The sequence below is a fragment of the Leptodactylus fuscus genome, chromosome 4, assembly GCF_031893055.1.
Source record: "Leptodactylus fuscus isolate aLepFus1 chromosome 4, aLepFus1.hap2, whole genome shotgun sequence".
Lineage (NCBI taxonomy): Eukaryota > Metazoa > Chordata > Amphibia > Anura > Leptodactylidae > Leptodactylus > Leptodactylus fuscus.
The window spans coordinates 69,158,902-69,175,797 of record NC_134268.1 but is presented as its reverse complement, the minus strand read 5'-3'; the positions used below and the strand labels follow the sequence as shown (position 1 = coordinate 69,175,797).

The window sequence follows — 16,896 nt, the reverse complement described above, 5'->3', positions numbered from 1 at the left end:
CCAACCCCCCCCCCCCCATCGTCAAAGTGATTCGTACTTGCCATTTAGCCCCCCTATATTTTTTGGCAAAGTCATTTTACAGAAATAAAATAAAAATAGACTTTTTTTTTAACCTTTTTTTTTCGCCTCCTTTTTAATGAGAAAAAAGAGTCATATAGCATTGGCAGGCCTGGGAGGCATCAGAAGGCTCCTGACTGCTGTAGCAACATCTCCAATAATCTCCCACCAGGAGAGCCCATCCATAGCCAAACAGGAGGCTGAAAGTAAAAGTAACATCTCAGTTGCCATTGTCAGTATTGACTGCAGCATTTAAGGGGTTAATTGTCCGTGATTAGAGCTGTCTCCAATCACTGAGACTGCTGCCAGGTCCTTGCTGTATAAAACAGCAAATACCCAGTGGTTGTGCAGCTCTGGTGCAAAACACCATGCAAAAACTTAAAGCCTCTTACTAAGGGACATATATATACCTCGTACTTATTGTGGTTTTTAAGTAATTAATAAAGTGATTTACAATTCATTTCTTAGATGGACTTTCAATCCAGCTGTTCTTACCAAAGCCAATGTTGTCCGAAGTGGGGACGCTGCACAAGGTGCTGAAGGAGGAACTTCACAATTTCAAGTGGGGGATCTTGTACAGATCTGCTATGACCTAGAGAGAATAAAACTACTCCAAAGAGGTCATGGAGAATGGGCAGAAGCCATGCTTCCTGTAAGTCATCAAAATATTCTGTTTTGCCTATTTATTACATTTTTGCTTGCTTTTTGAATAGTACTACTAAGAAACATGTTGACAATGGTACTTAAGAGAGTTATTCTTCAAAAGTTATCAAAATGATGATCTGTGCCAGATTATACAGTACTGAGCGAAAGGTTTGAGCAAAAATAAGAATACCTTCAGAAACAGAAGTGTTAAGTTTGTTTTTGTCAGTTAAAGAGAACCTTTCACCACCTGGGGCACATGCGGTTTTATATACCGCTAAAAAGCTGACAGCACGCTGAATTTGGCTTTCCCAATCTGTGCCCCTGGTGAAGAGCTATCTTTGTCGGTACCATAGCTCTTCACCGTCAGAAGGGCGTTCCTGACAGTCTGTCAGGAATGCCCTTCCTCACAGCAGCGCCTATCGCACTGTACTGTGAGAGCGGTAAGGAACGACCCCCCTAGTACTCGTTTATGGACGAGTACTATCAGGAGGGGAGGATTCTTCCTCACAGCGCTATAGGTGCTGCTGTTAGGAAGGGCGTTCCTGAATGACGGTGAAGAGCACAGATTGTGGAAGCCGAATTCAGTGCACTGTCCGCTTTCTAGCAGTATATAAAACTGCATGTGCCCCAGGTGGTGAAAGGTCCTCTTTAACAATTTGGAGGAGTCCTAAAAAAATTATGATATGGCAGAGCCCTGATCTCAACATCACCCAGTCTGTCTGGGATTACATGAAGAGACTGAAGGATTTGAGCAAGTCTACATCCACAAAAGGTCTCTGGTTAGTTTGCCAACGTGCCCAGAGAAACTTCCCTGTTGAGTTTCTTTAAAAACTCTATACAAGGTTTTTTGTTTTTTTTTCCTCTAAAATCACCAAATGAAAATTTCAGTCTTGCAGGAATTTTTTTGTCCAATGGATGGCTCTAGTCCGGAGGAGGGCGTGTCTTCAGGTCGAATCGCGAGGCGACTCGGCCTGAAGAATGAGCATGTCGCTTCTCTTTGCCGGGAGCCGGAAGAAACGGCACCCGGAAAAAAGAGCTGAGCAACTCCCATTGATTTCAATGGGAGCCGTCTTTGTGGTCAGGGTTTTGAGGCAGATACGGCCTCAAAACCCTGACCAAAAAAACGTGTGTGAACTTACCCTTATAGTTTAGAAGGCATGTAATTATTATTTTTTTTTATTTTATTTGGTATTGTATAAGAGGGTTTGAACATTTTCTTAACCTATTTAGCAGTAAACAGACTAAGGGGGCATTCACACTACGTATACTGAAGCTTATTCTGAACGTAAAACACGTTCAGAATAAGCGGCGTATAAAGCAGCTCCATTCATTTCTATGGGAGCCGGCTTACGAACGCTCCCCATAGAAATGTATGGGCTGCTTCTTTCACTGCGAGCAGTCCCATTAAAGTGAATGGGAAGTGCCGGCGTGTACGGCTCGGCATGAGCAGAGCTTGCCGTATACGCCGGCACTTCCCATTCACTTCAATGGGACTGCTCACAGTGAAAGAAATGAATGGGAAGTGTTCGGTAGCCCTGCTGTAACGCCGGCGTGTACGGCTGTGATACACGCAGGGCGTTACGTAGTGTGAATGCAGCCTAAGGTTGTAACATAAGTTTTGCACATAATACACAAACACACCATATAACTTGAAATAGTATGTTTGATCTGTTTCAGTAAATATTTTTTATTACTACTAATAATTTGGTACTTTCATGCTTTTGTGTTATGAAGACTCTAGGTAAAGTTGGAAGAGTTCAGCAGATTTATTCAGACAGTGACTTGAAAGTGGAAGTTTGTGGAACATCTTGGACGTACAACCCAACTGCTGTTTCCAAGGTGGCTTCTGTAGGATCGGCAATCAGTAGTGCAACTGGAGGTAATCCTGCATGGCTTATTGTCAGCTCTGTTCTCTAGCCTCCCTGGCCAAGGTAATGACTATAATACATCTGCACTGAGCATTATTAAGTTTGACACTCCTAAATCATTCATTTCCTTAGAGAGACTGTCACAACTCTTGAAGAAACTGTTTGAAACACAAGAATCTGGAGATCTTAATGAGGAACTGGTGAAAGCAGCTGCAAATGGGGATGTCGCTAAAGTAGAGGATTTGCTGAAGAGGCCAGATGTGGATGTAAGGAAGTTTTATTTTGGACTGTGTTTCACTGGCACCATTGACACTATTGCATACAGTTTTTAATTACAATTCTGAGTAGTGCGTTTCTACTATGCCGGCTAACCAAAGATTTTCAATTTAACCCATTTAAATAAGGCGACCACTGTTTGGTGCTGATACCCCCAATCAGTGTTTGCACTGATCATTGGCATTAACTTCAGGAACGCCATTTTTGTAGTAGTGCATGGGTGTTGCCATTTTGCCATGTATCACCAGCCCCCAGAATGAGATCCAAGGATGGTGATCTGTTGTCAGTTCAGTCAGGAGCCTATGAAAGGTTCCTAGGCTTGTCTACCATTTATTTGTATCACCGCCTGCTCTATACTGCCTGTATTACAAATGTCAATATTTTGTAATGCATTAGTGACCAGACCCGCTGGGGTTTAAGGCCCCTAGGTGGTCTAATAATTACAATTAAAAAGAAAAATTAAATTACAAGCACTTCCTTTTCCCTAGAACATATATAAAACTAAAAAAAACAAAACTACGTGAAACACATATATGTTAGATATTCCTGTGTCCAAAAGCAATCGGGCCACAAAGATGTTTAAAGGAGCCGAAGCTGTTTTTTTCTCTCTTTTGCCTCATAAAAATTTGAATAAAAAGCAATAAACATTCCCCAAAATGATAAAAATAAATATAAATCTGGAAATACAACACCTTACACATACACAGAAGTATAAAAATGTTATAGGTGTCAGTTCTTTATTTTGCAAGTTGTAGGTTGTTTTTTCCGGGGGGTGGGGGGGGGGAGGTTTAAATGTAATAAAATAAAACTATGGGGTTTGTAAGATGGGGAGTACCTCTGGCCCCCATAAAAAAGACGCTTTATGTTTCCCCATGCACTGAAATTTTAAAAGGGTACGGAGACCAGAATATGGCGACTCCAAAAGTGTATGTATTTATTTATTTTTAAGTATGGGGAATTTTAAAATGTAAAAAACAAAACCCTGAATAGTTTTGGTATTGCTGTAACTGTACTGACATTAAATGATACAGTATAATAACTATTTTTCTATGTTGAAGCCTTTTTGGTTTATTGACCTGATGCCATCAGATACGATGTAGAACTGCTGACATGGCATTGTGTGCAAAGTGAACAAGATTTTACTAAGTCTTGTACACAAAGTGTAGAAAAAGTGCAGTTATTCACTGTATTGAGTGCTATATTATTATTATTATTATTATTATTATTATTATTATTATGATTTATGTGTGTTTGTCATTTTTAATAGGTGAATGGGCAGTGTGCCGGACATACAGCTATGCAAGCAGCAAGTCAGAATGGACATGTGGACATTTTGAAGTTGCTTCTGAAACACAATGTAGATGTGGAAGCTGAGGTAATGCCGTAAAAGTGTTTTATGCTATTATACTGCATAACTGCGACTCTTACCTAATTCTTAATATAACATACTTAGAAGTGTGTGTTATTTTAGTAAGGTGGTTGATTAGTAGTAAATGCTGTTAGTGTCAGATCGGAGTTTGTTTCTATGCATATGGCTTACAATACCAAGAGAAGGCTTCTTGTATGCAAGGTATAGGAGTAGTGCTACAATTCCTTTGAACCACTGCTATAGAGTGGATAGGGCTACAGCGCTGCTCTATTACTTGAACACGTCCACTATAGCAGCTTCAGGCGTCTGATAGATGTCAGAACAGTTGATCTGCAGGGGATCCAGATATTAGAATTCCACATATCACATGCTGTGGATAGATCATCAGTATGAAAAATACATTTGGAGCCGGAAAACCCTTATAAATGATATTGTACCTTTAGCCACCACTAAGAAGCTTCTTTCATATAAATGTATCTAATGAACTTCCTTTGCCTAAACAGTCAGCCTGCCTTTTCTTTTATCATTTTTTTTTATATTTTAATATTCTTTGATGTTTGTGTATTGACATAATTTATTAATCTTATAGGATAAAGATGGAGACCGGGCAGTGCATCATGCAGCGTTTGGTGATGAAGGCGCTGTTATTGAAGTCTTACAAAGAGGTGGTGCAGATTTAAATGCCCGAAATAAGCGCAGGCAAACGCCACTCCATATTGCTGTGAACAAAGGCCACTTGCAGGTTGTAAAAACGCTGCTGGATTTTGGTTGCCATCCAAGCCTACAGGTAATTCATTTTTACTTATGGCATATTTTGCCAAATAACTTTGAAGACATTAAATAACTGAATGGTAATCGTTTGTATTTGCAGATTTTAAATCTTACTCTGTGCTTTATATGTATATACTTATTATGTATTTCTCTCCTCAACTCAAATTTTTTTTAAGAGGAGGATAGAAATGGAGGCAGACATAAGTGAAGGCAAAATCTACGCCAGACCGTTCTACTTTGTTTTGTTTTTTGTCTTTTTTTGGATGCACTGCAGTTCTGTACATATGCAGGGTTATAATATCTTTTGCTGTACTTTGTCAGCAGCCTGTCTCATAGAAATTGATGGGATGAGGAATTCCTCTTCGTTTTCTGCCGACAGCATTTTCGCTGCAGTCTAGCCGTGACAGGATTCTGATGTAGCGCATTGGCATCCCTGAATAGGCCTAATCTGCAGGGAGTCTTGAGTCACTGAATCAGCAGCGGTATCCACAGCAAGATTAAGCAGGATGCTTCTTTTTTCCGCGTCCTACTGTGATCTTTGCCTCCCATTGAAAAAATATGAAAGGTGGACTCTGAACGATGCACATTTTCATAACTCTGATTGGCCCGGGGCCTCGCCCATCTTCACACCCATTCCCTACAGGAAACTGACGAGAGTGGAATAAAACAAAAAAGTTGCAAGTCTGCCCTCTCACCCAAGCATATTCATCTTTCACCACTTCATTACAGACCACATTTCAGTGATGGACAATATTCCTTTACTGTGTATGTCACATTTGTAGGTTTGGAGAAAACCAACTTTGAAGTCTGGGAGTGTTGCTGTTATTACTTAAGTAGGATGGGTGATGTCAAAGCAGTAGGAGAATTCTGTCTTACTGCATGGGGTGGCGTGCAGGAAGGAGTCTGAGTGGCAACTGCCTCATTGTTGTTTTCAATGTTGTTTTTTTTTTTTTACAAATCTGCAAATGCAATGTATATAAGAAAAGTATAATGTTTATCATTGTAATGTGCTCTGTAACATGGTGCTTGGGGGGTTGAAGTTTGCCTTTAACCCCTTCCCGACATCCACCGTAATAGTACAGTGGACGCCGGGTGTTTAACTATGGTGGCCGCCATAGCTGCCGGCTGTCTACTGTTTTACACAGTAGACACCCCGCGCTAATGCCTCCGGTCGGTGCCCGCACTGATTGGGAGGCATTAACCCCTCAGTCAAAGCTGACCGAGTCGCCATTTTTCCGGCGGCGCATGGGCGCCGCCATTTTGCCGTTGATTATGCTCCAGGGCCGACGTCATGTTGGCATGACAGCCAGGATCCTTGTAAAGGATCTATGCAGCCTGCAAAAGAAATGACGATTTTTTGCAATGTATTGAAATGCATTAGCATTGTAATGCATTGCATTAGTGATCAGACCCCCTGGGGTTCAAGACCCATAGGGGGTCTAATAAATGTAAAAAATTATTTTAAATTTTTTTTAAAAAAAATATAAGAAATTAAAAAGTATTAAAACTTCAAATCACCCCCTTTCCCTAGAACACGTATAAAAGTAGTTAAATACTGTGAAACACATACATGTTAGGTATCCCTGTGTTCAAAAACGGCTGCTCTACAAAACTATAAAAATATTTTTCCTGTACGGTAAACGCCGTAGCAGGAAAAAAAAAGTAAAAAGTGCCAAACCGCCATTTTTCACTGTTTTGCCTCTGATAAAAATTTGAATAAAAAATGATCAAAGCAATAGCATTTCCCCAAAATGGTATAAATAAAAAGTACACCCTGCCCTGCAAAAAAAGACGCCCTATACATCCCCGAACATGGAAGTATAAAAAAGTTATGGGTGTCAGAATATGGCGACTTTTAGAAAAAAAAAAAAATTGGCACAGTTTTGGATTTTTGTTAAGGAGTTAAAATGTAAATAAAACCATATAAATTTGGTATCTGCAGAATCGTACCATAACATAGAATACAGGTGACATGTCATTTTCACTGCACAGTGAACGCCGTAAACACGAAGCCCGTAAGAAAATCGCACAAATGCACTTTTACTTCAAATCCCCCCATTCTGAATTTTTTTTTTACCAGCTTCCCAGTACATTGTACAGAATAAATAATGGTAGCATCATGAAGAAAAATTTGTCCCACAAACATAAAGACCTCATATGGCTCTGAGAGCAGAGAAATAAAAATGTTATGGGTTTTGGAAGGAGGGGAGTCCAAAACGAAAATCAAAAAATGCCATCGGTGGGAAGGGGTTAAAGAGGCATTTCTGTCTGGTTCTTTTATGGCTACCGTATTTTCCGGACTATAAGGCGCACATAAAAACCTACGAATTCCTCAGAAATCGTAAGTGCGCCTTATAGTCCGGTGCGCCTTATATATGGATGGAAGCGGCGGCAAAGTCTGTGTGCCGCTTCCATACATACATAAAAGGCACCGTAAGGGTGCATTCACACTACGGAACGCCGGCGTGTATCACAGCCGTACACGCCGGCGTTACAGCAGGGCTGCCGGACACTTCCCATTCATTTCTATGGGAGCCGGCATGCGAGCGCTCCCCATAGAAATGAATGGAAAAAAGCAGTCCGGCAGCCCTGCTGTAACGCCGGCGTGTACGGCTGTGATACACGCTGGCATTCTGTAGTGTGAATGCACCCTTAAAAGTTATATTAAACTACCCCCCCCGTTTTAAAATAAAACCCTGAAACAGAATGTGAAACTTACCGAACGGTGCAGGGTGGGCGGGCATTCAGGCCTCCTCTTCCTCCGATGTCCTGACCACTTCCTCCGGCGATCGCAAACTGATAATGGCCTGGACGCATGCACAATATCATAATGCTTCTACTACGGCTACTGCGCATGCGCCCAGGCCATTATCAGTTTGCGAGCGCCGGAGGAGGAGGACGGAACATCGGAGGAAGAGGAGGCCTGAATGCCCGCCCACCCTGCACTGTTCGGTAAGTTTCACATTCTGTTTCAGGGTTTTATTTTAAAACGTGGGGGTAGTTTAATATAACTTTTACGGTTGGGCTCTATCAGCATGATTTTGCTGATAGAGCCCCTTTCACTCCTCGCCTGCCGAGCGCTTCCAATAGAAGCGACTGGCACGCGGGGGGTTAAGCGGCCACTGGCAAAGTCTGCGTGCTGCCGCTTTCAATAACATATAATGCGCAACGGACTGCACCTTATAGTCCGGTGCGCCTTATATATGAACCGAGATGGACTATAAGGCGCTCATGGGCAATGCGCCTTATAGTCCAGTGCTCCTTATAGTCCGTAAAATACGGTAATCCACAGGATATGATGTACGCGTCTGACAGATACAGGTTCCACCTCTCGCAGCCACTGTGAGTGAAGACTTACTTAATATTGGAGCCATGGATCTGCTCCCCGCTCTTCAGACGTTTGGGCATAAACCACTCTATTTTAATTGCATGATAAACGTCACCCAGAATCCCCATGCAGGCTGAAGTACTCGCGGCAGATGGATGTTTCTAGCTTCAGAAGATTTCAATTTCTGTTTTTACCAAATTAGTTTCTATTGAATATTTTGCAGTTCAGTATTTTAGTTGGTAGCTTTCTTTCCTTGTTACTATTAAGCACTTTCCAAAGTATGTAATGGTAACCGTAGCTCACTTACCAATACTGTGTTATTTGGTTTTAAGGATTCGGAAGGCGATACTCCTCTGCATGACGCCATCAGCAAAAAGCGGGATGATATTTTGGCTGTATTGTTAGAAGCAGCAGCCGACGTCACCATTACCAACAACAATGGATTTAATGCCCTTCATCATGCTGCGTTGAGAGGAAATCCCAGGTAAGGTCCCAGACATGAATTCCTCTGGTATTGTGAAGTGTAATGGTCATGCACATGGCTGTGGGGATTCGAGGGTTGAGCAGGAAATAGAGATGTATTATGCCAATTTACCAACCACTGTCAGTGATTGCAAAAGGAAATGGAGCTATTGATGTTTTCTGTGCTATATCACGGAGCAATGTAGGCCTATGGATTATGTTCTCTTTTAAGATGATACGTTTTTAAGGACTATGAAGTCGTAGTCACGGAGTTGGGCCAGGTTTGGGTGGTTAATAGTTACAGATTCAATTTATTTTTACTCTTTGTATAAATATATTAAAATTGTATATTCATTAGATGCATTGATTGTTTCTTATTAACTTTCATAGGAATAAAATAAGTAGACTTTTCAGAAATTAGCGGAGCGTTAATCCGTCTGACTGACATTGGCTGTTAGTTGTGTATGAAGGAGTCTAAGTCAAGCTGTGGAAAAATAGGATTTGGAGTTCTGTGGTTTGGTCTACCAACATACCAACACCACAGCCTTGACTGGGCTATAGCACAATTTTTTCATGAAGGCGATTTTCAATGTTGCTTTACTTTTTAGTTTAACTGCATTGGTGGGGAAAAATGGTCTGCAGAGGTGGACATGGCCTTTAAGCAATGTCGATTCAAGAGTGTCTATGCTAATCTTTTCTCATATATAGTAGTGTACAGATGGTTATAGATGGTTTCTCCCTTTATGCCACGAAAAGTATTTGTCCTCTTTCTACAGGATAGAAGATAAATTCCCGATTGGTGGGGGTCTAACCACTGAGGTCTCATTGGTCTTTGAGAATGGCGGGTGCTTTCCCCCTGATTGCACATTCAGTCTCTTCACAGCCAGGCTGAAAGTAGGTGTGACTGGTGGTGGATAGTATTCCCACTTATTTCTCAGGCAAAGTACAGCATCAGCACTCCCTTTGAAGTGGCGCTATCCACCACCAGACATGTCTGCATTGAATATGGCTGCAGTCAGACTGAATGCACAGTGGAGTAAAAGGACACCCTGTTTTCAGGATCGGTGTGGGTCTCTGCAGTTAGGCACCCACTGATCAGGCATTTATTTTCTATCCTATTGATAGAAGATAAAGAGCTTAGGCCACAAACAGTATTTAAGATAAGGGCTACATGGTGACTCTATGATGACAATGCTGTGCCACTTTCCTACACATAGGTAATGTGGTCATGTTTCAACGAGGCAAGTTGTCTTAACCACTACTTTGAGAAATCCAAACCTGATGTATTTTTATTGACCATTTTTGTGGAAGCTGCAACTTAGAAGTCACAGCATGACCACATTTAATTTTGTTTCTTGCAAGTAAGGCAGTACCACACTACGATCTTTATCCATGTGACGTGTCCTGGTCAAAGTTGCCATGTAGCTGATGCCTGAAACTGCTGGATTTCCACCTATCTTTATGTTTTTGCAATTATATATTTGAAGATAAATATTTTTATATTTTTTTACCTTTGGAAATTGTACTTTTAACATTTTCGTATATTATATGAATGTGGTATTTAAAGGGTTTTTATCAGGAGATATGTTGATGAAATGTGAATTTGCCTGATCATTCGAGATCACTTTTGGCTCATCTAGTTTGAGCTACAATTTTTGTGAGTTGCCTAGACTAGTGGATTCAGGAAAAGAGAACATGACTTAAATGTGACAAAATCTGCTCAAATTGTGCCAAAATTTTGGTGTAAAATTCTGGTTCAAAATAAGCCAACTAATAGGTGGTATAAACTTGGACTAGATACACCTGATTTATCATCCAGCATTAGTCACTGTGGTGAATCCAGCACATTTTCAGACTTCCTGTCTAAGTTTACACTGAAGCTGAGTGATTTTCTAGAAATGTAAAATCTACTGTGGATGACGGCTCTGATGGAAGGTACATAAGAGATCGCAGGCATGAGCTCAGGCATCTCCACTGTAAGAGATACAGCGGAGATGCCCTCCGGAGACATCCCCCCCCCCCCCAATAAAAAAAAAAGTTTAAAAATAGCCCCGGGATCGGTCCCCACCGGCCCCATACCTTTAAAGCTGCAGGCTTCAAGTCCCCTAGGTGGGACTAAAAAAATATAATAAAAAAATAAAATAGAGGCAACATGGTGGCTCAGTGGTTAGCAACATTGCAACGCTGGAGTCCTGGGTTCAAAGCCTGCAGAAACAACATCTGCAAGGAGTTTGTATGTTCTCCCTGTGTTTGTGTGGATTTACTGATCGGAGAAAAAAATGTACATTGTGATCCCTATATGGGGCTCACAATGTACATACAAAAAAAAAAAATCTAAATCACTCGTTTCCCTAGAATACATATAAGGGCGGGTTCACACCAGCGCCCGATCTCCGTTATGCAGGTTTCCATTTTCTGTCGGCAGAAGATGGAAACCGATATTCACTGTCCGCCGGTGAGTGCCTTCTGCTGTCCGCGGATAAACCTTTTTTTATTTATATATTTTTTTTTATTTTAACCAGACACAAAGTCCTGCATGTCCGACTTCTTGTCCGGTTAAAGAAAAAACTGTTTCGCCGTGAAGAGCAGAAGACTCTAACCGGCGGACACATTTCAAACCCATGAATGGGTTTAAAACTACCTGCTGGTTTCTGTCTCCTGCCCAGTTTCTCGGGCAGGAAACAGAGACCTACATAACGGAGATTGAGCGCTGGTGTAAACCCGCCCTCAAAGTAGAAAATGACTGTGAAACACATACACATTAGGTATCCCTATATCTGAAAGTGCTCGGTCTACTGAATATAGGGGATCTGCAGTGCTCCTATTCCGTCGGGAAGGGGTTAATAGGAGCACTGCAGATACCCTATATTCAGCCAGACTGAATTCCAAGTGGGGGGGGGGGGAATCCAGTCCTCAAGCTCATGGAAGGGGCAGACAGACAACCAAAACACCCCCTCCCCTTCCCCAGCACCTACTCCACCAAAAATTCTGGCCATTTTAATTTTTGAAATTTTCCAGTAGCTGCTGCATCCCCCCCCCCTCCCCTGCTTATACTCAAGCCAATAAGTTTTCCCAGTTTTTTGTGGTAAAATTAGGGGCCTCGGCTTATATTTGGGTCGGCTTATACTCGAGTATATACGGTTTGCAATATTTATATTTGTATTATATAAAATATTTCTTTTAATTTGAGGAGGACTCCAAACTTTGCTAACACTTAATAAATTTGAGTCAGTGTCAATACTCATTTGCATCAGGGTATCGTTGTTCTGGTTCATCGCAGGAGCAGAAGAACAGAACAGACACCAGTGGATCCCGACTTGCCAATAATGGGGTCTGTCGGTAGTCTGGTGTTTTTTCTTTACAGATATCGCCGGACAAAAATTTTCATCTGGATGTTCTGACAGACTCTCCAAAAGGAGTCTCTGATATACACGCGTATGTAGTTTAACGCAGCGCTATTCAAGTGACTCATCTCTCGGTGGCGCTATATTGGAAAATACTTAATAGGCCATAGCAGTGAATTTGATGGTCCATGTGCCATTAAAGACACTTATGCCAAATCCACAGGACAGGGGATCAGTGTCTGTTTGTTGGGGGCCCGACTGCCGAGTCCCCCAGTATCATGTGTGTGCTTGTATTGCTGTAATAACTAGCACATTCATGCAGACGTGTTCCCCATAACTGATGTATGAGTAGGACCGATCTTCTTGTAACGTAGATATGAACTGCAATAAAATATTCAAGCGTAAACTACATTTTTGCTGCATGTAGGAAGTATGTATAGAGAGGTCTCCCACTGTATACCTCTAAAAGATTAGATATATTCTAGGGTCCACAGCCACCCCTTCTCCAAGTTACCTGCTGAGGCTGTAATACTACTGTGACGCTATCCAAGGGGTTTATTTAAAGGGCGTCTTCCACCTCCCCAAACACATTCATCTGCTATCACTGCATTACAGAGCACATTATACCTTTTCACTTATGTCCCTTTTTTTATAGATTTTGAGAAAGAAATACTTTGATGTCTTATACAGATTAGGCAGCTGGTGCACTGGGGGCGGGCCGGACCTTCAGGAACCTGGAGGACTCATCTTGTTGTTCAGATAAGATGGGTGATGTCATAGCAGTGGGTGGATCAACCCAATGGCAATGTTGCTAGGTGGCAATGGACTATGGACATGCTTACTGGGTTTGTCAGGAGTTTTCTTGGTGTACACTTTAAGTGTCGGTTCACATTAGCGTATGTATTCCGTCCGGTTACAGTCCGCATGGAGTCCCCCCGAACGGAATACAATCGCAATTTCAAGCGCTGTGCAGTAAAAGCACACGGACCTCATAGACTATAATGTGCTTGCCGCGCACTGCCCACAAATAAAAAAAAAATTAGATGTGAATGTAGCATACGCTTATGTTCACACAGTCAGAAAACGTACATTGGCCTATGACAAGCCCTAAGGAATCCGCAACCGAAATCTGAGGCTGCTGCTGTGAATGTGCCGGTAAATCCACATGAGATTTACCCCCTGATTGTGAATACAGTGGGTCAGATGCAGTCTGGTCATTTCCACGCAGAATATTTCTGCTGCACCTCATGCAGATCAGATGTCTAATACCTTATTTACTTGGCATGGATACATTGAGGGTTTTGGTGTGGAATCTGTGTCTGAATCCTCATCAAAACCTGAAAGTGTGAACATAACCTAAAAGTCCTTAGTCTGGAGATGACAGGTTAAGAAAGAAGATTGTAAGGAAAGCGCTTCTATTGCTGTATCGATTTTGATATGAATTCAAGAAAATAAGCTAAGCTTAACTAGATTACGAGCTAAAAATTGGATTAACCCTTTCACGGTAGGGTTTGTATTGTACAGTTGGGGAATGAGAAGGCAGGAGAATCCCAGCAAGCCGCGGTGAGTGTACAGATCGTCCCTGTACTATGCCGCATACATGTCTTAAGCAGCCATTTCCTTGTAGGCATATATATTGACGTTGATCACTCATGTGAGATTGCTTTCCATTGTAATTAACTTTTTACAGCTATGAAGATGTGTCACTGAAGACACATTTAGAGGTTGTAAACTACTCCATTGTTCCCGTAGATTAGACACTACTTAAATTGGGTAAATGTTCATTTAAAGTGACCACGTACCATAGATGCATGGTTGCTCAACTAACGGCTATTCCTCCTGAGCGACCCATACATGTGCACACTTGGCTCAGCTTGTGTTCTCAATGAAGGTAGAGGGGAATAAGCCTCTGAGACTCACCTGGCTATGGTTTATCTCCCATGAGAAATCCAACATGTCTGATCTTTCTTGCTGTCAGGTAGAGTAAGAACACTTGCATACATAATGGCTGGTTGAGTGGATTTGCCAGCATGCATCCTCACTGTCTGGGCATGTTGAGGTTTTTCTTAGTGTTGTTTGGAAACTCCAAAATGCTCTCATTGTATAAATGAATCTTGTTTTGTGATTGCTTTAGTTTTACATCTTGTTCCTTTTATCCAGTCTTAGTAATTTTCATTCTAAATAGCTGTATAAGTTAGAATCTCAATAATGGAGCTACTGTATAATGTATCCAAGCGCGCACACTCTCACTGGTAGATCATGTATACTATACCTGATGATGCAATCCACAAAACAAGCGGAGCAGAAATATGTAGATACCATATAAGTCATGATGGTTTTACAATCTCCTTGTCTCCTAGACGTCTGTATACCTGCCGGGGCCGTGTGGTGCTGCAGTCTGGCCACATTTTGCATGTCTTGTGAAAACCTGCTCTTCTTGACCCATTAAGACCTGATTTAGTTGCAAGCTGTCAATATATTTGCTGCTCAAACCTGGCCATGAGCTAATAGTATTCTCATAAAGGCACCTCCAGGTGGTGGCGGCTCAGCAGGGGAGCCATAGTGGTACAAGGCAAAACAGAACATTAGCCTAGGTGTTGTCAGAGGGAATAGAGGTTCTCTAGAGCCGACCTATGCTTTGACGTTTGCTAATAATAAGGATCTTGCACTTGTGAAATGTTTTTAATAATACTGCAACATAACCACTTGTAATATTTGTGTATTTCTGAATGTTTATCTGCATCTGTTTCCTGCTGTTATTGAAGCCACTTTCCTTGTCTTTAAGTAATCGTCTAATATGGGATGTCTGTAATTGGCGTACTTACTGCTTATTGTGAATGTCTTTTATTTGCAAGCTTTCATTTTCAGAATTTAGTCAGTGTACGGTAAACACAAGTCAGGTTATTTATTCATCAACCGATTTATCACTTATTTTGTAGTAATTTGGGATTGTATTGCTTACAATATTGCTTTGTATTAATAGTGTATTGCTTAGAATATTTTTTTACAATTTACCTTACATATGTTTGTGATCTACTGTATATAGGTGTGTTGTTGGGATGCCACACAGATTGCTTTGTAACTTAGTGTTTTACTTTGGGGCATCAGAGGGGTAATATAAGTAGTAATATAGAAATGTAGATGATCCTGCATCCCTTGGTGTCCATGGGACATTGGATTTATTTATTTATTTATTTATTGTCTCTGAGTACATTGATAAAATGGGAGGGAATTGATCCTGAACCTGTTATCAGGTGACGGCTTTATAAGACTCCTTTCACACTGTGAACATATCAGACGTATTCATTCAACAGATCTCCCTGAGGCATAGGCTCCTATTGAAAGAAAAAAAGAAAATGCAGACTGCGCAGTATACTTTTTTTTTTTTTTTTTAAAAAACCCTGGGATCCTCTGCATAGAATGGCTCCATCTGCTGCACTCTTCCATACCCCTGACGTATACTGACCACGAGGACTCTGGTAAATAGGGGCCTATGGATCTGTTTAATGTATGCACAGGGAGATTCTCAGTTCATGCGGTAAACACAGACTGCAGACTCGGTGCTGTGTGCTGCTGTGATGTTCGGGTACGTGAATGGCCTGCATCATTTCTAGTTGGGTCCAAGAGCCGTTTAATTCTTAGCAATGTCCAGGTCATTGGCTTTCATTATTAATAGCTATATGATTGAGGTAATGTGTGTGTATAAGATATACGTACATATATATAGTCTAAGGGAATATACTTCATTGTTCACAGTCTACCTTCATGTATGTGGAGTGAGAACCATGCAGTGTAGAAATGGATATGTATGTTTAATATTTGTCTGATAACAAATAAAAGAACTTCATGTTAATATTAAATAGACCAGTATTCTATGTCTGATAACCTAGTTTACACACCAACACTCAGATTATAGGATGCAAATGTCTTAATTCATATTATTATTGTTATTACTATTAATGATATAAGAAATGACTGCTACATGACTGATATATTGCAAGATTTTATTGCATAATTCACATTAAAGTTACAAATCACATTTAGATGGTAAAAAAAAATAAAAAATAATCCTCCAAAGAATAATGAATTCCACTGCAGTATATTTCCCTAGCAGGCAGCATTTCTTGGAAGTTGTAGTCCTCAATGCAATCCTACAGCTGGTTGAAGGGGACCAAATCCATTGAAGAGGTGATTTGGTTCCATTTTACCAGCTTTAGCAAAGCATTGCAGCGCAGTGGGAGAAAGCTACACAGAGCGAGTGTTCATCAGGAGATGTACTGTACGTGCAGCCACATATAGTCTTTGATGGTCGCGGCAGGGAAAAGAAGAGACTGTATATATGCAGACTGCAGTATCCAGACTTGAAATGTGTGTGCTGGAAAACAGGCCCTGCCTACTATCATTAATACAAGGAGATTTTTTTTTTTAGATAATCTACTTTTTCCTAATATTTAAGACGGTATACATAATATAAACAGCATAAAATGTAATAAGCACAAATGGGTGTCTCCTCTATTTCCTCTAGGTACATTATATAGTGTATGATAGGCACAAGGGCAAGAATTGTGGGTAAATGTTGGCGTGTGGCGTGTCTCCTGCAGTCACTTTAATTTCCGTGTAATAAATTATGTTGCAGTTTGCTGGGCTTCTAATGATTTCTATGATACACTGCAGCATATGGCGCTCGTCTACCAGACTGTGACCACGATCATGTAAATCTATTCCTTACACCATACAAGTCCTAATAGAAACATAGCAGGTGCTGCCTCTCCCTGA

At 41.1% G+C, this 16,896-nt stretch overlaps 1 protein-coding gene across 2 annotated transcripts in view; it reads left to right on the top strand.

Annotated features, from left to right (window-relative positions):
• Nucleotides 1-16,896, top strand: part of MIB1 (MIB E3 ubiquitin protein ligase 1) — a 64,835-nt gene that overhangs the window by 22,483 nt on the left and 25,456 nt on the right. For both annotated transcript variants that reach the window (XM_075270612.1, XM_075270613.1), the window contains exons 7-12: nt 526-709; nt 2,437-2,581; nt 2,703-2,836; nt 4,114-4,221; nt 4,805-5,002; nt 8,647-8,798. In XM_075270612.1, coding sequence (XP_075126713.1) covers nt 526-709; nt 2,437-2,581; nt 2,703-2,836; nt 4,114-4,221; nt 4,805-5,002; nt 8,647-8,798 — 921 coding nt within the window. The remainder of the gene's footprint in view (nt 1-525; nt 710-2,436; nt 2,582-2,702; nt 2,837-4,113; nt 4,222-4,804; nt 5,003-8,646; nt 8,799-16,896) is intronic.